The sequence below is a fragment of the Coturnix japonica genome, chromosome 1 (assembly GCF_001577835.2).
Source record: "Coturnix japonica isolate 7356 chromosome 1, Coturnix japonica 2.1, whole genome shotgun sequence".
NCBI classification, from domain to species: domain Eukaryota; kingdom Metazoa; phylum Chordata; class Aves; order Galliformes; family Phasianidae; genus Coturnix; species Coturnix japonica.
The window spans coordinates 24463626-24490465 of record NC_029516.1 but is presented as its reverse complement, the minus strand read 5'-3'; the positions used below and the strand labels follow the sequence as shown (position 1 = coordinate 24490465).

At 36.1% G+C, this 26840-nt stretch overlaps 1 protein-coding gene across 5 annotated transcripts in view; it reads right to left on the bottom strand.

Moving 5' to 3' along the window:
• The window catches only part of DOCK4 (dedicator of cytokinesis 4), a 234356-nt gene that overhangs the window by 124630 nt on the left and 82886 nt on the right, over window positions 1-26840 (bottom strand). For all 5 annotated transcript variants that reach the window (XM_015854108.1, XM_015854118.2, XM_015854089.2 and 2 more), the window contains exons 6-8: window positions 23682-23830; window positions 19255-19339; window positions 17457-17608 (exon numbers count right to left, since the gene is read on the bottom strand). In XM_015854108.1, the coding sequence (XP_015709594.1) occupies window positions 17457-17608; window positions 19255-19339; window positions 23682-23830 (386 nt within the window). The remainder of the gene's footprint in view (window positions 1-17456; window positions 17609-19254; window positions 19340-23681; window positions 23831-26840) is intronic.

Below are 26840 nucleotides of genomic sequence, written 5' to 3'. Positions count from 1 at the left end.
TGATTTTATTTTTAAATGTAACTTTTGTCAAGCTTTAAAAGAATGAAATAATTTGTTATTAAAAGACTGAAACATATCAAGAAAAAAAAAAAAAGGAAGAAACCTTAGATAAGAGCAGTTAATCATCTAATAAAATTACTGAAAACTCAATACAAACTGGAAGAATGATTGCAGTCTGAAAAAATGATACTGTATATCCCAGTCCATAGAGCAATAAAATTCTTTTATCCCAGAACTGAAATTAGATGCGAGTGATGTTACATTGATTCTTGCTAAACAAATGTCAACACTGCCACATTTGTATTCAATCAATATTCTCTTTTTCAAAGGCAGGAAGATAATGCCAGGGGACATTTTTCCTGCCTAACTCTATGAAAATTTCTTTCTAAACTACACAGATTTTGGCGGTCTTAGGAGTTCCAGCAGGTAAATTTCATTTTCAGAATTCTGTTTTGCAGTCTGCTGCTGGGTGCCAAGTACTGCATCTGATACAAATAAAAACACTAATCCCAGAGAAGTGCAGAAAACTCTTATTTTGGGGAAAAAGTGGACACAAGAATCCACTGAAAGAGAAATTACTCTTTGAAAAGTTCCTATATGATAGCAGGTTCATCATGGACAATCTCTGGGAGACCTTGTCATTTCATGCATGGAAAACTTTGGAAAATTCAAGCTTTCCATGGTTTGGTTAATTTTCTAATAGATACAGCCTCATAGCAAACATAACCGTAACATTTATGCAGCAGGAGACATGCAACATGGGAAAAAGTAAAGGACTCAGAAATGGTAAGTTGTGCACAAGTGTTACATACATGTGGCACAGAAAGCAATGCCTCCTATTTATTTCCATGGAAACTACAATAGGTACAAACAGTACAACCACACTATTTGAAAGAGCAAATCCCCAGCTATAAAACACTACATCTCAAAATAGTCACTACCATTAACTATGCATTTTCATCAGCAATGAACAAGAGACTGCATGCCACGCTAGTGAAAATCCACTGTTTCCCAGTTGCTATGATGGCATTGGTGCTAGGAAAATGTTGCCCATGCAGTCCATCTTTCATCACCCTGAACAGATGGAAGTCAGAGGGAGCCAAATCCAGACTATATGGTGAGTGCAGTAGGATAGTCTTGTCACCAATAACAATGCCAGGAAACTGCCACCTTCAGCCTCATGTTGGTTCAATAGAACCCAAAAAACCTGCTTGCGGTGTTCTTTCTGTTTGATACTCCAGTGTTGCCACCATTTTTTCCAATGCACTGAAGCCGATATCCAGCTCTGTATACAGTCTCCTGGCCATAATCCACCAATCTGCAAAGAGAAGCTGTCTGAGACTCTTTTCATTTTGTGGTATGACAGATGTGCATGGCTGTCCAGAATGTGGTTTGTCTTTCACATCATTGTCACCACTGCTGAAACACACAACCCACTGCCTCACTGTGCTCATATCCACTCCTTGGTCTCCATAAACATTCAGCAGGTGTTGACGAATTCTAATGGGTGCTATTTTTTCCACATGGAGGAATTCAATTCCACACCTTTGCTCCACAAGCACTTCCATGTCAGGCGTCATTCTATCAGACTGCCTCTCTGCTGCCATCTGTCACACCGCAACATGTAACAGAACACTGCTTTCAAGGTTCAGCCTCTATTGTTATACCACCACAAGCTGACATAATAAAATGAGAGGCATTACTTTCGGAGCAGCCACTGTTACTCTTCACCCCCAGCCCTATCTGGCCAGAAAGTTGAGCCTGGACACCCTGTAATGCTCAAATAAAACAAACAAAAAAATTCCAATGTAAGATTATTGCAACTAGTTTTCCCCCAGCTACACCCACCCTCTCAGTTTCAGTTTATATTCACTGATGGCGTTGACCACCTTGCAGGTACAGGCAGATGTTAGCCCCCCTCCCCAGGCCAACGAAGGCCCACTGCCTCAGCTTGATCCCACAGAACATCCAGCTTCTTGCCATCCAGTCATTAAGATCTGTCTTGTATGAGAGGACCCAAACTGGCATGGTTTAACAAACACTGCACAGGAGGGCAAAATATCTTCTCTAGATCAGCTGGCCACACTTGTGTTTTTATAGCCCAGGTCACTGTTAGCTTCAAAAGAAGATTTTGTTATGTCTGCAGAATACTTTGTTAAATGACAGCCATTTACACAGGCTGAACCTACAAACACCTAGACTTTTTCCTTGGGAGCATTTAAAAATGTTTGTGCAGTCTTCAGCTATGTAGGTTTTGGGTTTTTTTCATCACACAGCATAAAAGGCAGAACCTAAGAATAGCACAGGTGAACTCAAATACCTCTGAGTGCATGAAATGCTATTTTCTCAGAAACATTCTTGTTTTATGATGCTGCCAACTTCTGCAGCTTTTGTCTCCATGGAAACTTTAAAACTGAGTTTTAAAGAATGTTTACATGGATATATTTTTTAAGAGAAACAAGTTGGTATTTTGCTGTTGATTTAAAAGTGTTATCCAAAAGACTTCTGTCTTTTCATTTACATTTACTTCCTTCTCAATATCAGAAAATACTGTAAGAAAGCACAAAGCTTTGTTTATGGAATCTGATGCAAAGTCTATGTTCACACAGCATGAACTATTACTTATATTATCAAACCAGTTATAGCTTTAGGACCCATTATATTGGATAATGTGCAAAACTGAAGAAAAGAAAAAAGAAAACAAGCCTCTATTTGAGCAGAAACAATGCAGCTTCTGTGTGCTGAAACCTGCAGCGCATTTGTGTGCATCAAATTACTTTCTGGCCAATACAAGGTGATTCTGAATTTCATCACCTTACCTTCAGTGGGTGGGACTATGTAGAAAGAATATATATATATATATATATATATATATATATATATATATATAAAATATATATATATGCAGCAAGGTATGTATGTATGTATGTATATGCTGCATTCCTTCTGCCTGTAAAGAAACCACTAGAAATGTTGGTTTAAAGAAAACACAATTTAACAAGAAAATGTCTACCAGTGGATAAACAGTTGTCATAGTTTATCTATGAACAGGCAAATCCTGAATTTAACTGGGAGTGCTCTCTTCACTGAAGCATACTTTCTGCAGAAATCAAAAGTACATTCTTTAAAAGCTTCCTTCTCACTATCCACTTAGATATGAAGTTTGCAAGTGCAGCTTACACTCACAGACCATGAGATTATGATTCACAACACAATTAAAAGCCAAAGAATTTGGTAACATCACAAAGAAATGCACTGATTGCACGAGATGTGTAATGGTTATGCCGATCTGTTTTCCTCATCTGAATTTGAAATTTTGTTTGACTGAAAAACAGGACCCAGCAGTGCAAAAGGCAAACTGAATACAATAAACCCTCCAAAATCTTAATCTTTGTTCAGTGTTACAATGCAATTCAAGCAAAAAAAAAATAATAAAAATAAAAATAAAAATAAAAATAAAAATAAAAATAAAAATAAAAATAAAAATAAAAATAAAAATAAAAATAAATAAAAAAGCACCAGTTACAGTTTGGATAAAAACAGTTACCTTTGAACATTACCACAGAGTAAATGTGTTGCAAGACCAGGATAATAAAATAACTTTTTAATAAAATACAGACAGCATTCATGTTTGTAAACAATTTGAAGCATTTCTATGGAGAAAAAGTAGTTTAGAAAATGGTTGAGGAAAGTAAACAGCCTTTCAAAAGCAAAATAAAGACAGAATTCCCAAGATCTTAAAGCTTGGCTTCAAACAGTTGCAAAAGCTCCAGAGGGGGAAATCTAGGGCTAGGATCTTATTTCACAGCAGCTTTCTCAGCAGTCATTTACACATACATGTATACAGCAACCACACGCAGCAGAAATCCCAAAGCAGAAATATTTTTCCTTTCTATGAAGATGGTTTGATTTTAGTTTAGATTGCAATTCATTTTTTATGAGCACCAATCTTCACACATAAATATGCTGCACGGATTTAAACTCTGCTGTCTTCCCACCGAAAATAAGGAAATAACTAATGCTGGAGAGATTAATTTAAGAAGGTCAGCAAGGGATTTCTCTACTGTAACTTCCCGTGTATTAGTGAAGCAACAATGTGTTCCGAATCTGCAGGCTTAACACACAAATTTAAAAGAAACACAGCCACAAACTGTTCTATTTTCATAAGCAACCCCTATTTCCTCAGTATTAGCAGGAAAATGTTACCAGTCACATGTGAGCAGTCTAGACAGACTGCTTGTTCCATGATTAATAAACACACTAACAAAAAAACAAAACAACAACCAAGAAAAACAGCCATACAGCGTACTCTTGCAGTAAAGGTATGCCATCCAATACTCATAGCTCTCAGCACAACTTCCCTTTCCTACATCTTTGCAAATGGTCTCTCTGTAAGTAAAGGTTTTAGTGATTTCTAAACTAAACGTTGAGAGGCAATAAAAGAATATTGATGTAGTGCACCATCTCGTGTCTAGCAAATTCTGGTGCACCATCGGGGATGCTCACTAAGAACTAGAATCTGGACCTACTGAGCATACAGCTGAAGGATCATAAAACCAAAATCAGACATAGAAGGTTGCCCTTTTACTTGGTGGTGAAATGTAGAGGAATGTGGTACAACAAGTCATAAATTACTTAAGTAAATAGGCAGAAAAAGCCTTAAAAGTATTTTCTTAATTACAGACTAACTGAATGGAGCACAAGCCGTTCTACACTAAGTCAGACCCAGCACTTAAACTCTTTTACATCTTTTTGTGAAAACCATACTCCAATTTCAGGCTGAAAAAGAAGTAGCAATGAGCAAAGAGGGAAAGGAAGGATGAGTATTAGAAAAAAAATGATTTCAGCCAATTTCAGATAAAAACACTAACATCAACTAAAATAAATCACCAAACCAATATTATGATGCCATATTGAAGCTTATAATCACATCTCATAGATGTGCTGACAACATGTGGGAAGAACAAAAAAATATTTTGAATGCTAGCTTTATGCTAAGGAGTCAAATTTTCCCTGTGTTAGAAGTAGAGTTAATGAGGAAGGAAGGACAAATGAGAGAATAAAGGGAGATGGGAGAGGAGACTCGTGGAAAAGAAAATCTGATAAATATAGTACTATATCTACACATCTCTTTATTAACAGAAGACAGCCTTAAAAATCAGTTTTTGCCAACATGCTCTCTATTGCATTATACTTCATTCATATTTGCAACTGTATTTTAACTAAAAAGTAGAATTACACATTTCCTGAAAAGATTAACAAGTTACATTTGAGTAAGAGATAGTAGAAGAGATAAGACTGAGAAGACAGTGTGTTTTTAAAAGACAGAAAGCACATTGGAATCTCTCATCATGTATTTACAACTAAAAACAGAACGCAAAGCAGAGGCCAGAGCCCTCAGTGATGGTGAGCTTAGTCTGCCACCAGTGATAAACATTTTGCGGCAGAGCATTATCGGCACACAGACCTACAGATCCCTTAAGCTGAATTACAGACTTGATCATTATCCCAGTAGCTGGCTGAGGTTAGAGCATGGATACAAGCAGATTTGCTGTATTTTTACCACAAAGATGGAAATTCAACTTGAAGAGAGCAAGAGGAATTGGTAAAGGTGAAAGGAATTTAATAACCCACTCCATCCAAAAGCCCAAAGGTTCCTGTGTATTCGTCTACATTTGGCAGCTTATAAACAGCAATGCTGTGCTCTTTTGTGATGTCTCTGCCTTTTATCAGTACCCAGGACAATAAGTTCTTGCTAAGATGATCTGTAAGCCCATCAGAACACCTCTGCTGTTAAACATTTCTGATGATTACTTCAGCTGGTCACAAATACATCACGAGTGGTGCACATACACACCTCTATTCTAAAACTCCACTCATTTTTAAACAATAACCTACCATTTAAGCTCCAAGTGGTAAAACACCAGCTACAGGAGAGGTCGCTCCTTGCAGTGTTTCTATCACAGCAATTAGAAACAATATTTCTCCTGTTGCTTTTAAGTTTTTACACTGCAATCAGTATGAAAGTTATTTGTTAATACTTAAGGAAGACCTACTCCAGATCAAAGGTTTCTCTTGGATTAGTTTATCTGCTTTAAAATGGCTATATCTATCCAAGAGAATCTCTATATAAATGAGCATCATTACTCCTGCCACGGCAAGAAGAAGATACCACAGAATCTCTGAAACATTTCTTTCACTGAAAATGAAATTTTGTAAGAGGAACTGAAATATGTGATGAAACAGCTAATATCTAACGCACTTCAACTGGGAATAATTAATGTGTATTTGATGATTTAAGAGCATACTAAAAATACAATGAAAGAAACAAGTTATGTCTTCCCATAAATACAAAACCTTTAAAGAAATGAACAAAGAAAACCTTCCAAAAACATTTTCTTGCTATACTATGCTTATGCCTATCTTTGGCAACTCATTCCTATCCCATTCTACCTGCCTTATGAAATGCTACCAACAGATATAGTTTCTTTGCTAGAAATTCTCCCTTACAAATGTTAAACTGTTAAAAGCTCCTGTATAAGCAATAAGCAGGAAAGCCTAAGCAGTCAGGCCAATGCAAACTGTCTTGATGACATGCCAACTCCTCAAAAAGCACTTGGAATACTACCCTGAAGCAAGAGGCTATTATTCTCTTACAGATCAGGAATGGTTCGAATTTAAAAAGCAATTTATCAAAATTCTCTGTAATCACAGCAAATTACACAGTATTTCACAAATTTAGACTGATGGAATGATCTGTAAAAATAAGTACTATTAAAACATATAGATTAGCTTAAAACCAGGATTAACTTTTCTGATCACTTGGCAATGAGTGGCTGTGAAGATCTGTACAGAAGCCACCAAGACAAAAATGTTTGGAGGATGCAGCTGTGCCAAACATTCCTTTTGTACACATTCTGCCTGCAACATAAATCACATCTGCTTATACTGCTGCTGTTAGCAAGTAAATAAAACTGAGCTACCAAAAGATATATTTTTGCTATTGGTATCTGAGTGCCATGCACATGAGATGCTAAGCTAAACTGTACTTTCTAGAAGACACATTGGAGTAATTTTCAACTTAAATGGAATACCATCTGTAGAGAAAGGCTACTATAAAACAGGTAAAAATATCCAGCGCTTTTACCTTCCTTCAAACAGACCATTAGAAGGAAAGTAGGCATTCCCCAGAATACCAAGTGGCGTAATGAAGAAACATGGCAGAGATATAGAGATCTCTGTAAGATACACACCCACCGATTTTGGAATTTTTCATTGGTCAGGATATGTTCGTGTGAAGTTTCTAAATCCCAAGCAGACTTTTCAGGTCAAAAGCAAACTCAGGACAAAGAATTAAAAGAAATCCTTGTTACACTCTGAGAGGCAAGTTGCATGAACATGGTAACTGACAGACTCTAGTTCCAATGATTTATTATTGACTTTAAATGTCAAGCTACTAGTTAGCACAAGTGTTTCTACTCTTCCTTAGGAGTTGTTTTTCACTGTAAAACAAATGAAAATGTAACTAATTGGGCAAACTAACTGACTATATCAGCACTATAGCATTCTTCCTTCTGGTGTGAAGGAAATCTACAGCAGGGAGTTTAATTCAGTATTCTCAGGCAAAGAGCATCATTCACTTGACACACAACTTTACATTTCCAATTCGGAGTAATCCACCTGACTGCAACCAAGAAACATCTTTGCTTATCTTCTCTTGATGACTCCTACTCCAGAATTTCTCCTCACTCCAGGATCAAGAGATGCCCTATGACTTCCGTTACTTCCCTACGCTGCCAAGAAAGGCCAGAATATATCCTTGCACATCAGAATCTTTCTGTTCACAATGGATAACAGGAAAAAACATTGCATGATTTTGGAAGGGAAGCTTTTAAAGTTTCTGGAAGTTCAAGTTTCTCCTTCAAGCTGCTTCTTATAACTATATATATTTACTTCTACTTACAGTCACATCAAATACAGTCTTGCTCATATGTGTAAATTACCAGGTACCTTATCACAAACAAACCCAATAGTAGTGAGTACATCAGTCATATAAAGGATAATATGAAAATGAAAAAAACAGCCACCTTATTCAATGAAGTACACACTGCTGTTAACCATTCTGTGAGATATTTTGATATTTTTATTCCTAATGTGTAAGGGATTGTTAAAAGGGTAATGGCCCCTCTTGCAAACACTACGAGTCCTGAACGAGTAGAATAAAATCAGGCTCCTTTTGTGTTGCCTTGTTTCAAAAGAGGAACAAAACAGAGTAATAAGTGACTCAACTAGAATGAAGGACATCAAAATAGCCAGCAAAGCCAAGATGCATCATCTCTTCTGCATCTATAAGACTGGGGGATCAGTGAGACCCTTTAAAATTAAATTTGGAAATGTGCTGATTTTGTGTAATTCACGGCGTTATAATTTGAATATGCACAAGATTAAAAATGCTTGCACGTGCTGCACATGAAACTAGAAATAACACTGAACCTGAACTAATACTGTGGTCCTGTAAAAGTGCAAAATACGTGTGGAAATATTGTAAAGGAGACATGGCCCTGAGCTAGTTCATTTCTTTCACTTCCCCTGTCACTTCCTCTGCCAGAAGTGCTGCTAGCTCCTGTAGCTCAAATCCTGCCCAGGATCCAAGGCTGCTTCAAGACAGAAAGCATTCATAGAAAATGTTGAGGTATTCAAGTAACAAATAATTTCCAAGGAACGCTGTTTAAGTGTAGGTTACGCATGTTACGAAGGCAGCACCAATAGGCAGCTGGGTCTTTTGGTTCTTAATGGAAATGTAGCTTCTCATTCTTCTCAACTTTTTAACCCTGTTAGATAATAACTACCCTATAACTGCCATACTAAAGCACTTCACCACTTATCGTTCTTTGCCCTGAATTTCCAAATCACAGTGGCTAGTGAACTGCTCCTCACAGCTACATGCAACAAATTCTTCATAGATAGATGATCACATACATAGGATATGCTTGTACTTTTTAAATAACTAGCATAGTGTGTTAGATAACACACCATACTGTTTCACAAGCATATTTTTCCATCTTCATGGCTTAGTGTCCCACATTACTGAGAAGCAAGAAAGAATTCATCTATTTGAGTGCTGATGTCTGGAGAACTGATCCTGAGTTGATTTACATGTTTAAAGTAATACTGACTCCTTGAGCTCTAGCTCAACAGATGCCACAATGCAGCTTGCAAAGAAGAAAGACATCTCAGGTTCAGAACAGTGAGACTTCTGGGAGACAAAATTAAATCATTACACTGGAGAGGTGTCCAAGCTCTCTCCTCTTTGCTGTTGTCCTGACTGTCAAGTAACACTAGCCAATTCTGTAAATTTCTAGTGAGAGGGATGGTTAGAAGTTGGTTTATTTGAGCTGCCATAATACACATCATTCTCTGATATGGGCAGGTAGGGGAAAGAGTATTTGCTTCTTAAATGGAAAAAAAATAACATCATGGAAAACAAAGTATATATATATGGTACTTATATATATGTTCAATTTTGGTTTTTTCCACAGTTGAATAAACAGTACCATGTATACTATCTCTTGTGTTAGAATAGTGTTGTCTTCACCTAAGACTCAAATAATGGTATTAGTCATTCATTTCCTTGTACACATACACCCTATTGCGTGTTGACAGGTTTATAAGGATGCAGTGGCAGCCGTGGTATATATATAAAACACAAATCAGCAAATATTTTGATCCGTTGACCATGGCTTTCAGTTTTCAGCAAATGATAAAAATGATTTAAGTAATTACATAACTGAAAGAAGAAATACATTACAAGGTTAATGATGTGTATGAATGCCAGTAAGAAGTTGAGGCTGAAAGTACAACAAATGAAGAGTAATCTGCTTAATCTTTGATACAGTATAGAGTCAACACAGTCCTTAAACATATAACCAAAAGCTTACAGAATAGAAAATGTAGGTAACTTTTATTTGCCTTGGATAAGCAGTCTATTCCTCTTTGTGTTGATGAAGAATCTGTGCTCATTTGAGGACAATATGATAGTAACAAACAAGGTTGTTCAAGGTGACAGAAAGAAGAGGATTAGCATGCCTGCTTATCTCTGCTTCTCCCACCGATGTGGCCAGAGGCATCAATCATTTGTGATAAGACATTCATATCATATTGACACAGACACAAAGTGTGTATCAGTGAAGGAAATTCTTAACACGCTCCATCTTTCTAAAGTGCTGCCTTAAAATTGTTCTATTAATAGCATTGCTATTTGGAGAAAATGATAACATTAAGAAAGTGGCTTAGAGAAGATACAGCTCGACAAGAACCACGTGTGCCACTGCAGATTTAAGGAAAAAATGTCAGCGTTCTACTTCAGTATGTTGTTGTAACAAACAGAAGCACAAACACTACATAAATGTAAAGGTCAGCAAAACAACTGGGACTTTGGGCAGGAGATGGAGCAGCATCCTCATACATATCATCAATAACAAGAACAAAGCCCACTTATCTGAACAAATGCAGGTAACTGGCTTAACACCCTCCATTCCCTTTTTCATAGTGCACCCTTCAAGATGCTAATTGCCTGTGTCTCTAAATTTCAGTAAAGAAACAGACAGGATTTTTGGGTAGTGATGTACAACAAATAGAAATATGGTCTTACAATAGCTATGCTGGAAAGGTACATATTTCAGAGGACACAGAGATATCGGACTTTTGGAAAGCAGAATTCATTTGCTAGACTTTTTTTGTGTGTGTATGTGTAGCATCAGAACATTATTTTGGCAAAAAATAAAATTAGACTCTCAGTGAATAATACACACAATCTTGAAAACAGCGAAGTTGGTAAGAAAAAAGGTGGAGAGGTCTTTCAGACATAAACAATACATAAAACAATATATACCTTTTATTGAATGATTTGTCTCAGAGCTCCGGTGCCCTGAGGCTGGCTTCTTCTGGTTACACTAAAGTCACAATTTCCACAACAAACTGCTGGACTTTGTAAATGACATGAGCATAACCAGGGGAAAAAATATACGATGATCAGACGTCCTTTGTTACTCCAAAAATCTAACAGTGCAAACTGTGATCTGTGTCATCTGTTAAGCCTGTACTATAGACTTGGTACATGCAACCTCACTGCTGGTACATTTACTAAACGTTTATGCTGGTGAGAAAATAAGATGCCGACTAAGCCTATAACCATCACCACATACTTTGATACTGTGTTTATAAGTGTTGGGAATCTTCACACTCTGAATTTACAGAAGAAAAGCTACCAGTTATTTTTTTAGAATAGAAAAATATCAAAAACTTCCTAAATGCCATAAATAATCACACATTACAACAGATTTAGAAACTGGCTAATGAAGAACACAAGAATGTTAACTCATATGAAATGTTCTAGAAAACACACATTTCCAGTCTTCTTTTGGAGATCCACAGTATCTTATTATGTGCCAGGAGTTTAAATTATGTATTTTTCTGTAAGTTCTCCTCACACTAAAATCAACTTAAATCAGGCATCTAAAATCCTATTTAACTAAGAAAATGTTTTTTTAATGTAACTGTAATGGTTAACACTCAAGGTAAAAAGTGACAGAATTAAAGCTGAGATGCCCCATGTTCCACACAAATTTCCTCTGTTCAAATCATAATCCTGTAATATTCACTTTATTTATGCTATTTTAAGATCTACATCATCAGCTTAGTTTATATCAGATTCTTGCTTTTGAAGAAAATCTCTTGGTTGTCTCCATAATGCGTGTTTTGAGTCACAATCCAAAATAGTTTTAGTGAATTGGATTTCTCCAGGATTAAACTGGAAGACAGACTCTCACCATTGCTGGGCATTCAGATCACACAACCTCATAAATTGTCTTTACTAAAATCCTCAGAACATTTACAGATGTTAACACTGGGCTCTGAGCATCTGCTGCTGTTCTGCAACTCCCACTGGCCCCGACTGCCTGTACAATGCAGTCTTACAGTAAATTTAGATGACATGAAACGAATCTTCAAAGCTCAGTATTCAATTGATAAACCCTTTGGATTTTGCTTTTCTCAAACATTAGCTGAGCATGCCAGATTCAAGGAGCAGATTTTATGAGAGCACTTTAGAACAACACTAATTAACCATTATCTGGACTCTTGACAGATCTAGATTGAGCATGCCTGAGACAACGCACTTTAGAATAGACTATGATGCTGTTTACCTGTGAGTTCTTAGGACTGAACATAGGACTGAACTGGAAAACAGAAAATCCCAGGAGAAAATCAGAAAATATGATCACAGACTTCTTACATTTTCCAAATGCAAAACTAATGCTACAACTCTGCACACTCAAAATTTTGCTTGTATATTAGGTTTCTTGAACGTAATTAGTGTAACAAGCTAAAGCTTATTCAATACAACTTTTCGCTTTTTTTAAAGAACAAAAAGTTGAAGAATACACAAACAGGGCTTTTGACTGGAACAGAAATAGAAAGAGAAGAAGAATATAAGGTAAGAAGACACAGCAGCGCATAAAACGAAGAGTTTCACTGGGACAAGTCATATGACTGCACCATGTTAAATTAGAGCCATTCACAAATTTACCAAGTACCATGCAGGGACTTTTCCCTTTCTAAGAAAGAGAAGTTGCAAAGCAAGAAGAACAGAAAGCAAAACAATATAGAAGAACACATCAGAGAAAACTTTGGAAGTCATCAGGGGCTGACTTCACCTTCATACTGTTAATCTAAAGGATAATGCAAACCATTCCTACAGTTAGGTTAGCTAGACAATACATATATATACATATGCATACACACAGAGTCAAGACAAGTTACTATGTACTAACTACGCAGAATATTACAGCTGTAGTTTTCATGAAGCAAGTACACATGTCATCACTCAGATTTAAGCCTGACGATCAAGAGAAAACTTCTAGTTTTCTAGCTTCCACATGAAGTAAATGCTCTTTATAATACCTAGCTTTTTAAAGCATGAAAGCATGTATTAAAATCAGTGTAATTATAAAAATATAGAAATACTCTGCAAAGTAATATTAACTGTAACACTTTATTGGCAATAATAAGGTCATAAATAACCCTGTATTTTACTACTACATAATTAATGCAACAGAACTGATGCTTTTGCAAACACCAATATGATTAAAAAATTAATTTTTAATAGTAATTTCCATCCACAAACAAAATTCAAGAATAGTATCTCACAGCATCCCAAACAAACGTTAAGATTGCAATGCAGTTATCACAAAAGAACATTTATCTCTACCTTCCAAAATTCAAGAGAAAAAAATCTGTTGCCCAAATTGTGCATTGAGTACACAAGGTGAATGCAAGCGAAACATCACAGATGCTACAAATCTAGAGAAGCCCTTATATTGGAAGCCTGAAGGTCAAACACTGACCTTGTCTCTCCCAGCATCACTGAATCTTTGTCCCTACTTGACTTCTTCTCTGAGCAAGTCACTATGTTCTACATCACGGTTTCTCACATCTCACCTGAAAAGCTATTATTAGCTGACTCTTTGTACATAGAGGAAAGATTGTGAGCTGTTAAAAAGAAAAATTATTTCAAAATGATGTAGTTACAGATTTACTAAATTTTCCTTTCATTCAAAGCACTAAAATATTAAGGTACATTATCAAAATCAGACAAATGGTTTTACGTTTTAATTTCTGTTATTTACTTGAACAGGTACTTGCCAAGGAATACACTTGTAGGTCACACACAATCAGAAGATCAGTTTATCAGAACAGTATTCCTTACACATAACAAAAGAGTCCTTCAGATAATCCTTTTTATTATCATTAACAATTTCAAAATACATTGAAGCGACAATTCTAATTTGCACACACGTGTACCAAAACTTTTTAATCCCCCTACTGTAAAATTCATTCAGGGGACTTCTCTTTATAGATTCCACTGTGTGAGGCTAATGTAAAGAAGTCAGATAACATTGAATATCCTCTGAAGAGGATAAAAATTTCTTGATTGTGAGGGTGACAGAGCACTGAAATAGGCTGCCTAGAGAGGTTGTAGAATCTTTCTCTGGAGACAGAATATGCTGCATTTCTTCTTGAATACTGCTAATTGTTTAAGACCAGGGAATCCTACACCCAGTCTGCTTTTCCTTACACTAGCCTTCAACTGGACTAGGGAAGTTGCTAGACTGAAACTTCTTAAAGAGCTGCTGTTCTGTAGATACTTGCCTCACATTACTACCTACAACCGCAATTCATTTCACTGATGATACCTGAACAAACTTTTCTGAGCAAAAAACTTCACTGAATTTACGAAACAGGTAATGTAAAACAAAGAATGGTTTGGAAAAAAAATAATCTATTAACAAGAAAACACAGACAATATTGGTTCTAGTCCCCCAATAGCTTTTAAAGCTGCTATTTCAATTGCATGAACTTGGGGTTAATAAAAAATGAAACAAGTATATACAGAGATCATATGATTTCAGGGTGATCTGATAAGAAGCTGAGGTAGTCTAAGATAAAAGAAAAATCAGAACAGAAATTCTATCATTAAACCTCAATTCTTCCCTTTTTACTTTCTCCACATGAACTTCTTCAAGGGGCAACAGAGTTCGCCCATTTTATGCATATTTACGTCAGCTGGACAATGAACATTAGATTGAAATCTACACGAAGCCACAGTTTTGGAGCAATTCTATCTATGGGCTTATACTTAGCATTGTGCATTCCAACTGTCATGTTCAAGCAAGCAGGATTACCACCTGAAGAAACCCTGGTACACACATAGCACTTGCAAAACTAAAATTTATGTAAAAAGTAAAAAATCCCAAAGAAATGAAACCCCCCATTCTAATACCATAAAACTGAATGCATACCATAATACATACCATAACCACAAAACTGAAGACATACATTATAAGTGATGTATATTCCTATATTTTTATTTTGAACAAAATATCTGTCAAATGTTCTGTTTCAGGACATACATTGCCATATATTGTTTCTGAGTTTTATCTGTGCTGTTAACAGGAGTTTCATCTAGTATTTTTATTGCTTTCTTTCTTGTGGGCTGCCTAGCAATGACTTAGGAAACTAATAAACAAATCACCCAGGTAGGTTGTGACAGACCTTAAGGTAATGTTAAACACAGCTTTCTGACATGCTAATATCATCCAGAATTAGCAGATGATTACATCAGTCCAGGTATCACACTTTGCAGCTCACACACCTCTGTTACTTCCAATAGGCCTTGTCTTCATTGCAGGGTGTGAAGCTCAGTAACCAATGACTGCAAACACAGCCTCTTCTCACACATAATCTCCTCCGGGTTTATTGCCTGCATATGTCAGCACTAGCAAGGGCATAAAGATCTCTGAAATATTCTGTCAATTTGTACTGAATGAAATATCATACTACTACGTACACATACTTTACACTAATTTATGTTCTCTAACAAGAAGTCAACTGACTGAAATGGAGATTAGGTGTGGAAACATATTAAGAAAGAGCATAAAAGCCATGTCAGCAAGACCAACCAGCCTCGGTTTAACTCTTGGACAATGTGGTTATACTGCTTGAATATCTAGTTCACAAAGACCACAGCTTGGACACATCTGTATTGCAACCCGTGCTATGATACATATCTACCTTGAAATTAAATCCATTCTTACAAAAACTCCCTTGTTTTTATTTTTTTCAGTGTGTCGAAGGGGTTCTTGCTTGCTGGATTTTTAATTTGTGAGAGGTATGGAGGTGTGCGTGCTTGTTTTACAGACAGTAACAAACTGTATCCACAAAGTTCATCTTGTCATTCCTTCCATGCTCTAGAAGGCAGTTCGGATTCATGACAACACACTTCTTCAAGGTTTGACAGTAATGGGATGAGGAAGTTCACACATAATAAAGCAGCTACAAATAGACACTGGAGTCAGGAATCAATACCTAAAGGTCAGATCACAGCAAGCATGTGACAAACAGCTCTAGAATTTGTGCTTTCGTGTGAATGTGAAATCCAATCCATTTGCTTTCATACGACCACTAGTGCCATAACCTTGTTCTCAGCAATCCATAACACTCAAATTGTTTTCTGTCAAGGTTTGAAGCTCTCATCTAAATCCATCACCTGCTATGCCATTCAGTGAAATGAACACAAAAGATGTGCCCTGATGCACATTTAATTCTCAGAAATGACAGCAAACTGTTTTTGGTGACTAATGTCCAAAGTGCATTCCAGGTCAGTATTTAGCAGCTGATGTTCTAACAATTTAAAGATTTCATTAGCTATAAAAATCAATTTATCCTGTATAAACTTCCTTCAAATAGTGGGTAGCTATTTTGCACAACTACAAAGCACACAAATCATTTTGTCAAATTCTGTCTAATGTGCGTGTGCAACGCCCCGAATTCCTATTACCACAAGTATAAAAAAACAGTTAGTACAGTCATGGCTTTGTACACATTCTGAATAACATTTCCTATCCTATTAGCTGGATTACTATGTTAGGTTTTATTTCTATTTGAGTCTTGTCTGAAGTGTTTTGAAAGTCTAGTCTTTCATTTCTCCGGTGGCTACCCTTAAATTAGACTGAGGTATGTAGCCTCCAGTACCTGTATTTCTGTAGTGAGAACACAGAAAGAATACACCGAGTAATGACAAGCAGCAAATTCTGAATGAGAGCCTTCTGACCAGTTTTCCATCACCAATGTACGAGCATTTAGTGTGGCAATGCTCCTTCAATCTTCCTGCCATATTTCTCATACAGAACTCAGAAGGCTCTTCCACCAATTCTGCTCTCCCCCTATAAATCATATCTGCTAAGTGCATCATGATTCTGTTCATTCCCAGGTCCTCTCTCTTGGCCAGCGACATGCTAGGAACAGAAATAAGTACTGAACATTTAAAAACTAAAAGGATTTCAGTTCTAGGATAAGCAGAAGAATGGTTACAGGATCAGTTCCCAGATGGAAAAAAAAGCCTGCAAACTCTAAATGGATGTGAGATAGGTTTGACTGCTTCATTAAGAGCATGCACCTCAGGCTCCTATTATAAAAAGATTTCATAACTCACTAAGCTCTCTGGTTCGAGGTACCTAGGAGAATTCATCTTATAAATATTACAGAACAAGCAACAGTTGTAAGTTTGAATGTGCACTGATTAGGAGAAAGGAAAATAGAGATACTAAAAAATAACTTCTGAGTCATAAAACTAATATTCAGTCTGTATGCTCAGATGTATAAATTTTCCCTCTCAAGTAAAACCAGATGAAAATTGAAATAAGTAAAAAAGGCAGAGAAAAATATATTATTTAAATCCAAAATTATAGTGGCAAATTTCAAGAATGGGAACTGGATTACAAGACAAAGCAAAAAAAACTTTTGCTTATTTTTAAATGTGAAATTGATTACCAAGATCAAAACAGACAGTGCAGACTGACAGTGTAAAATCAGTATCCCGCTGAAAAATCATACACTACCTGATGGGTCGATTTTCTTTACTATCAAAGAGTGAGAAGATTACTTCCAGTTCCTCTCCCAGATTGGAGCACATCAGACTCTTCATCTGAACAAAAAGATGGTGGCTGCTCGCTGGTACAGGCGTGTCTTTTTTTCGATGACGATGCTCCATCTAAAAATATCACAAAAAACACAGCAGTCAGTTTGAATTAAATGTAAAGATCTCAGAACAAAACAAAAGGTAAAAAATACAATACTGGATTACTTTCTTATTCCCAATTTTTAAACTTTTAATTCAATATTATTTTTAATAGTACTTTGTTCTTTCTACTTTTTTTCTTAATGTAATAAAGACAAAGTAAGGAAGCCACTTTCCCAATGCTACACACCATAACTGTCCCTTGGAAAAGCCTCTAGAAGTCTGTCTGTTTGCTATTCCAAGAATTCCAACCAATTTTAAATGTCTGTGCTGGAACAACATCATATTTCATAACAGGTTTAACTAGTCAATGATCTGATATTCTACTAATCAAACACACAAAGAATGTTTTGGCAAGAGACTACATAGAAGTATTTTTAATGGAAAAAAATTACCCCCGTAGTTTCGAATCTTTAGCAGAACATTATGTAAAAGTTACCATGCTCTCTTGATTTGACTTTACAGTTTATATCTTTACCATATTAGTCACTAATTAAGGTTACACTGTTATTCTCTTATGTCGTATCAAAACCAATTTTAAAACAGCAATCTTTGTAAGTTCTTGAGCCCTCAAACCAAACTTATTTTGGATCTTTTCTTTTTCTCTTTATTTTTGAAAGAGTACTCCATGAGTTTTGCCATTAACTTTCTGGATTACTCTTCCTCTGTGTGTTTCTTCTTATGATTAATGTTTTCTCAGTGTTTGTCACTTAGTACTTCAATATAATTCCATAAGACTAAATATGATTTTGAACCTGCCCAAAGGCATACTGATTCCAGAGTGAATAAATTACTATTTGACTCGATAGCATACATTATCGAAATAAGTCATTAAAAATTATTAAACATTAAAATTTCAGCTCCAGAACAAAATATCACAGTTTCCCTCTGTTCTATATTCTGCATTAGATACATGCTTTAGCATAAATACAATTTAATTTAAACAAAAGATTAATCTTAAGTAAGTAAGGCTCAGAACTCTATTACTGTAACTCCGACAGTATTATGAGCCCAGCCCTGTAGAAATGAATTGGGATGCTTTCTTAGACCTCATTTGATATAACATCAGAATAAGGAATACCAGTACTCTTTTTAGTAAAACAAAGATGGGCTTTCATGCCCAAAGGAGAGCTTTTCTATGTAGCTGAGCAGCTATTATCATTAACATATTAGAAAAGATCAACAAGGCAATGTGATTAATAGTGACAATACATGTACCACATGCACGTTATTTTATTTCCACTAATGTTATCTAATGGGACTCGTGGGCCAGTTAAAACACTAATGATGAAGAGTCTCATAAGCTTTTATTGATGATTAGATTCATGTTAGAACCCATAAATGTAATGATATATCAGAAAACAAATCTGACAGTAAATAACACATGGAACATACACGCATACAGACAGATGATATAAAATCAAAGCATCCCATGCAGAGAAGATGAAAAAAATATTAAAAATAAATCTTCTTTCATCATAGTAAAACCCACTGCATTAACAAATTCCAGTGTATGTGAGCAAAAAAAAAGGTACTTTTGATTAAGTAGAAGAAAAGTTATCATGAAAACCTCAGCATGTAATCTGTCGGCACAAGGACAGAGTATTAAATTCACATACCAGCCTGTAGAGCTCCGTAATGCTGATCTCTTCAGGATCCACCATAGCATATTCTTTTCTTGGAACTAAGTCAAGTCCCAGTTGTCTGTATAAGAAAAAGAGAAATAAAGGATACTAAAAAGCACTAGAATAGCAGTAAGTAATTAGTTTCTACATACAAAGGAAATAAATTAAGAAATTTAACTCATTTTCTTAATTTAACGTCAACATTGCATTTAACAAAGGAAATACTAATTGGTACTCCAAACTTGTTAGGAGGATTTTTTGAAGTTCATGCGTGGTTCCTCTCTTTTCTTCACTTCGTAATAGTAATGGAATATCTTTTCTCACAATTTTTAATTCCATTTCACACCGCAGGCAACGTGCAATGGATACCATCCTTAGTACTACTGTGGACATTACAGAATGAGAATTGCACTGGTATTGTTGTTTTGAATGAAACTGCAGAAGATAATAGACAAAGAAAATCCATCCAATGTCAAATCATCAGTTTATTTCAAATTTGGACTGTATTGCAGCAAAGCTGTTTGGCTGTGTCTCCCGAATGAAATAATTAAGTACACTTCAATCAACAGGAATAAAAAATATTTTCAGCATAGCAGCAAGTAATAAAGATCATATATGGGGCAGTCATGCTGAATTTAGAGATATTAGAAAACTTAAAACTATCTGCTTTGAAAGAATGGGAATGGATGACTTCAGAAATCCATACAGTTCTGGTCAGGCAGCTCTTCCACTGCACTGGATGTTTAGGTTTTCATATAGCAGTGTTTCCAGAATCCTCTGAAATTCAATTAGTTCTACTACTGAGTAGTATTTAGTCAGAGTTTGACTGAAGAACCTACGGGCTGAAGAAAAGATTTTGGAAACAGCACCTCAGTGCCAAAAATTATTTCAAGTTCTCAAAAATTGTTAGAGAGTGCTTTACCCTGCTGATCTGACAGAAATTAAATAGCAGGGAATACAAAACCCTTCAAGTTGAAAAGCTGGAAATAAATGACATCGAAATTCACACTTACTAGAAAAAATCTGCCATGACAGACATACTCATTTATGTAAAGTAAACTGTATACAGTAGCTGTACTCATTTTTGTTTGTTTGTTTTTAAGCTCCATACTTCAGACATAAAGTTCTTTCACTACAGAAAGCTTTCAGTAAGTACATACTATAAATCACATCACTTTCACTCATGCTGAATGAAAGTAGACTTGACATTGTTAGGCAAACATACATCTGTAGAGCTCATTAAGGGATTTTTTTAATGGATTTAATCAAGCCAAAATTACATTTTGGACCATCCTTTGTGTCACTCTTGCTATGCTTTTACAGTTTCTCTCAAAGGTTTTAACAGTTTTATCTGGTATTTAGAAGAAAACTATAAATTCCTCTTCATCTACCTAAATTCTATGGAAATTGAATTCTTAAGGAAATAAAAAATCTATTTACAAAAACAGAATACCCTTTATTTTACAGAGGAGACCTTAGGAGTAAAATAACTGTAAAGCTGTTTTTTGAATAATGAAGTAAGAAAGATTTGCCACAGTAGGAAGATAAGATGCATCGGAAATGAACTCAGAGATGGTCAATAAAGTCTGATGTCCAACAAGACTGCCTGTAGCATTCTTTCTGCTGCTTACTACAATAAATACAAACCCAGACTTGATTAAAAGAAAACAACATGATGAGAAGTATCTGTGGCATCTGCATAACAGATGTAACTGACACAAACATAAGTAGGTGCAAAGTGTTTTATTACTGATACACAAAACTAAGGGTTCAAACATCTGACCTCAGAAAACTTATTTAGGAAATACTACATTACTCTTCTACCTGTAAATTTAGAAAGCTGAGGAAAGTCCAGTTCTCATTATCTTGTTCTGTTTGAAGCAATTTACAATTTACAGCCATTTCTGTTTCTGTTTTTGTCCTGAACATCAGCCTTCATGCATGCTGTGTCTCCTTCATTACAATGAACTCCTGCACTGGAAGAAGCTTAACTTTTCTCTAAGCAGTCCCACAAAACAATCTTGTTACTTTCAGAACAGAATAATGCTTGAAAGCAAAAAGGATTATTTTAAAACTCACGGGTCCTACACGACTGCCTGACATCACTGGTTCAAAAACAGCCCAGATATGATAGCTGGGTTAAAGTGTCAGATGACAAATACCCGCATACAGCACTGCAACCACCTGTAGACATTGCAGCAGACACTTGCACAGAAATATATTAAAAACAAGACAAAACAAAACAAAACAAAACAAAACAAAACAAAACAACATACAGGCATTAGGCAGATCAGAGCAAATAAGAGTCTAAAGTTGAGCCAATTAGTAGCAGCTTATGATATTTGCTGTAACAGAATTTGGAGAATGTTGCATGGTTCAAAGTACAGGGAAAAAAACCAATATTCTAGGAAAAGAAAAAAAAAAAAGAAAAGCCTCATTAGTATTTTGATGGTTCCACACCTGTTGAGTGGGGATAAAATACTAAGGATGAGATCCAAGTCACACTTATTCCTACTGAGAGCATTTCTTTCCACTATGAAAGCTGAAGTAACTGAAGTGTATTTCAGTCACAAGCTTCAAGGAATATACCCAGCTTTTTCAAAGGCTGATTCAGACTTCACAAGTTCTGTATTATTCTATTCAGGGTCACACATTCTGTAAAAAAGCTTGCTATAGAACAAGGTGCAGAGCACTGCTCTGAGCAGACTATCAGCCTGTATCAGGCTATCAGCCTGTTCTGGTATAAAAACCACTTGTCCAAAAGTACAGGACTTTAATCTATGAGATTAGTTTACTTCTTTTGTTTTAGTTTAAATGGCTTTCCAAAATCTAATTTATCGTCTTCGTCTTAGACAAATCACAGAATCACCAAGGATGGAAAAGACCTTCAAGATCATCCAGTCCAACCGTTCACCTACCATCAGTATTTCCCCCTAAACCATATCCCCTAGTACAACATATAAATGTTTCTTGAACACCCTCAGGGACATTGACTCTGTCACCTCCCTTATGATCAAAGAAATCAAGTGTTTCTGTTATCTTCATGACCACATAAAACACCATTCTTACTGACAGTATTGCCTCAGGGTAGTGTGCCGTGAGGAAAAAGGGATGCTCCTATCACTCCTGATGCATTCCTGATGCAATCTTACACTTGTCCTTTAATTCCCAGGGACCTAGCAAAGTAACCAGGAGTGCTGCACTGAGGAGACAAATACGACACATGTAAGCAAGGGCTACAGATGTGACAACACAGTGTTACTATGGAAGAAGCACTGCAAAGCATGCTGTATGTAACAGCAGCAAAATTTACTGCCTGTGGAGCCTATTTCAACTGGTCTCAGATTTCCAAACTCAAAGCAAAATCAGCACCAAAAGCAAGGCAAGCATGCCAATGTCATCACATTTCATTTTCGCATTTTCCATACTACTGTCGGCTGCCCAACCATACCAAGCACACACCTTTTTACAAGAGAATGACAAGGCTTTGATGCCTCATTGCTACAAGAGCACAGACTCAGGCTGGCTTTGACTGTCATTACAAGTATCACTGAGTTGTTAATCTGTGCTAGTACTAGTTTTCACTAGTAATACTGGGGTTAAGAGCAGCCTATTGGGCTTATTATTCTCATGGGTGAGGTATCTGGAACAGAAATTAGTTTATTGGCCTTTCAAACTATGCAAGATGGTAACAAGATCTGTGCAAGCTGAATGCAGAAAGTGATTTAGAAATCATTTTCATCATCATGCATTGTGCTAACAATTCTCTATCCCTACAAGTCTTTATACTGTTAGGCATTTAATAATACTGAAGAGATATTATTTGAAGTACATGGGTTTAAGACAAATGAAAATTTCTTGCTTTGAAAAAAAACCACAAAAACTTAGGAGAATATAACTGGGGCTATCGATTTTTGTCACTCAAATAAAAGAAAGATGCATAAAATAACATGAAGATGAATAGTAGAGATGAGTAAGTAGAAACTGAATCGTACAACGCAGATCAGGAAGATTAAGTAGTGTCAACCAATATAATTTCACTAAATACACAGAGATATGCTACACTGTGCTGAAAAAGAATCTGGCCAGATATGTTTTTTAAAGACTTAAAAGGAAACTGCAGAAATCCAGTAATCCACCATAATATCTGCAGTTCACTTGCAGGTCGTACCAGTGCTGTGTAAAATAAATTGAAGCAAGTATGTTTCTTTAGAGGAAAGAAAAAAGAAAGGAAAAGCTGTAAGCCATTTTTCACTGCTAAAACACGGTGGACAGAAAAAGAATGAAGGAAAAAAACCCATAAAGAAAAGTGACATTTGTCAGAAATTTGTTCCATATTTCAACATTTTATATTGATATTATAAAAAAACTGATATTATAATGAGATTACACTGTTTTCTTCTACAATTATAGCTACTCACTCATTGCCCCAGTCCAGACGAGCAGTGATGTGTCGCTTCACATCCTTCATTCGATCATGGGTGAGGTGGCCAACCAGGACTTGCCTTCTGAGGTCTAGGATTTCATTCATTATATGCCATAGTCGGTGAAAGAGATCCCCCTCATTTCTCTGTGAGATAAATAAAGAATTGCATCTACACCAACTGACAGTCCTAATGACTACAGATGTGGTATGGAAATCAATACCCTTCCATCCTTATTGTCTTACTTAGTCATGATCCTCTTCCTCCCTCTAATGCTGTGACCTCTTTACCTGTATATATGCATGTACATGTGCATAAAATCATTTCAGAACTTGTCATAGGTAATGCCTTTGCACTGTCCACACTCCAAAATTTCACTGAAACTCCTAACACCAGTCTGATTTACACAGTCTGATTTATATGGCGGATATGACAAAGATTCAATAAAAATTGTTGAATGTCACAGCACTGTTTTATTCTGAAAGCATTTTCATTATATGTTGTTTCATCACAACTGGAACTGTGTCAGTGTAAATCAAGACCATTTGAACTCACACACATAAGGGGATCAAAAGGGAATAGGTCCCAGAATTTAAACTCTGAATCACACTGCATTGAAGTTCTTTATCTCTTTCACGGGCATAAATGCACACACTATGGCCTAACTGCAAATAAATAGATTCATGTAGACAGAAAACTCCCCCAGACAGTTCTGCTTCATCTAACTGCGAAATAGAAGATATTACATGAATATGAATAAAACACATCCTCCTACCCTAATCACATACCAGTTAATGACATAAACCATTTCCCACCATGGTTTCCTCCCCAACAGCAGAAGTTCTTTTAACTCTTTCTTCACTTTAGGCAGTTCTACTTAATATAATTTTTTCTAAGAAACTGTAGATTGAGGAAATTATTGCAACCTCCATTAAGTGACATATCACAAAAAAAAAAAAAAAACAAAAAAACACTGAAAATTCAGATTTGTTCTGCTTATTTTTGCTAAAAACAAATAACACAAAAAAGTAACCACCCAAAGCCACTCATTTCCCTTTTACTTCTTCCTAAGAAAGAAAAAATGACATAAAACTAAATTTCAGCTATTACTGCTAGATAATTGCCATGAAAGCTAAAATTCACTTGGAAGCATCATTATTCTCTGTCAGCACACTTTATTTTCCATGAGCTCTGAAAAACACTGCTGTGTGACAAATTTGCCTTTTTTATTTCACATTCATTCACTTCATAAGCTCACTAAAATAAGCACTGGTTTATTGTTTCTTTTGGCTGTCTGGGGAAAAAAAAAAAGGAAAATCAGTGTGTTTTGAACACACAGTAATAACAGCAGTGAAGAAAAAGGTTGCTGAAAAAGAGTCAGCTTCAGTAAGAACAACAGAATGTATGAACTTACAACAAAAGAGGTCACACAAATAGAGGCTTAAAGCAAGAAACTGAAAAAGTCTTTATGAGAGCGTTACATAGGCTGAGTGCTCATGCTCACAGTTTTCCATTATTTACAGAGATTTCATCTTTCATTAAAAAGAAAACAAATCAAATAATCACTAATTCATGTGTATCTTTGTTTTTGATATGCAATGATAAGCTCTACTGAGGTAAAATATTTAGCAGAACACAAGAGACATGCTAGTGTTTTACAACAACACTAAGCTCAAAATAACGTTTTCAAGGCAGCATCCTTTTTTCCAAAGGTTTAGCATTTGTCTGAGTTTCTTACATCTCAGAGCACTGAGTGGCCCTGTAAGCAACTGCGCCTCCTTTATAGATTTGGTTCTCCACTGAAGCAGATTGCGATTTTGCTCCTTTTCCACTAATATCCTTCCTCATATATAAGCACAGAAAGCAATTACACTTAGATGTGCTTAAGACAGTTAGGAAAAAAACTTCCCATTGTAATCTGAAGAAATTTCAACATAGTTTAGAAGTTCACCTCAGAAACAGTTCATACTGCTTAACTTTTAAGCTTGACTGTCAAGTCTAATTTAATACTGTACAACACTGAATTCAACATGATTTTTTAGGTTCTTTCAGGAAAGCTTTCGCTAAGCAAACTAGTCACTGTACCAATTGCAGGCTTCAGAAGTGTCACCTGGTTCTGAATAGTCTCTCTGAACACAATCCCTACAACCATCACTCAGCAGGAAGCAGTACAGCTGCTTCTGAATCATCCTGACTTATGGCCTTCATTACATGACAGAGGCAGGCCCTCTACAAGTAGAGCGCAGAAGATAGCTAAGCTTCTCACAGCTGAAGTCATAATCATCAGTTCAGCAAGGAGCTTAGACCAGGGCTTGGAGGTCTGAACTATAAGGAGATGCAAGGAAACCACAGGGATACAAGGGAAAAGGTTTCAATTCCATCTGCTATGTGCACACGGTGTCAAGTCTAAGCCGTGGTTAGGATTCAGTGTAGCAGATCAGAAGGTGAAATGTTAAGAACCAAAGACGATCACAATGCAAATCACAATTTAGTAAGTTTAAATGGAGGCAACACTTGAAATATTTCGTTTCAGTCTTCAAAGACAATTCCATGGGGAAAGTTAAAAAAGAAAAAAGAAAACAAACAAACCCAAAACAAACAAGTGAAGAGAGGAAACAGAAGGAGGTATGAGATAGAGAACTTGAAAAGATGCAGAATGGTGAGAGAAGACTAAATTTCAGGCCAGATAGAGAGATTAAGTATTAAAGAGTTTTATATGTGTTTTAAGTATACCAAAACCAAATAATTTCTATCCATAGTGGCAGCCAATTAAGTGATGCAAATGGTAGAACTTTTCACAATGAAGAACAAAGTTCAGAGAGGGACCTTCTGTAAGCAGTAGTAATAGAATTTGTAAGACAAGTGCAAATAAAATATGAAAATGTATACAAAGGAAGAAGTTAAAGTGACTGTATATATTGATTGCCACAGAGCACCTTAAACGTGATTTCAGTCAAACAAGGGTGACAAAACAAACAGAACTGATGATGTCAAGAAGAAAAAGAAAAGAACCAGGACCACAACACATCCAGATAAGGAAAATAAGAGAACTGAGAAACATGGGACTTCTGCTGCAGACGCATGAAGTACAAGACAAAGTAATAAGGCAGAAGTACTAGATGCCACTTCAGAAGTGTGTAACTGCTAGGCCCAAAA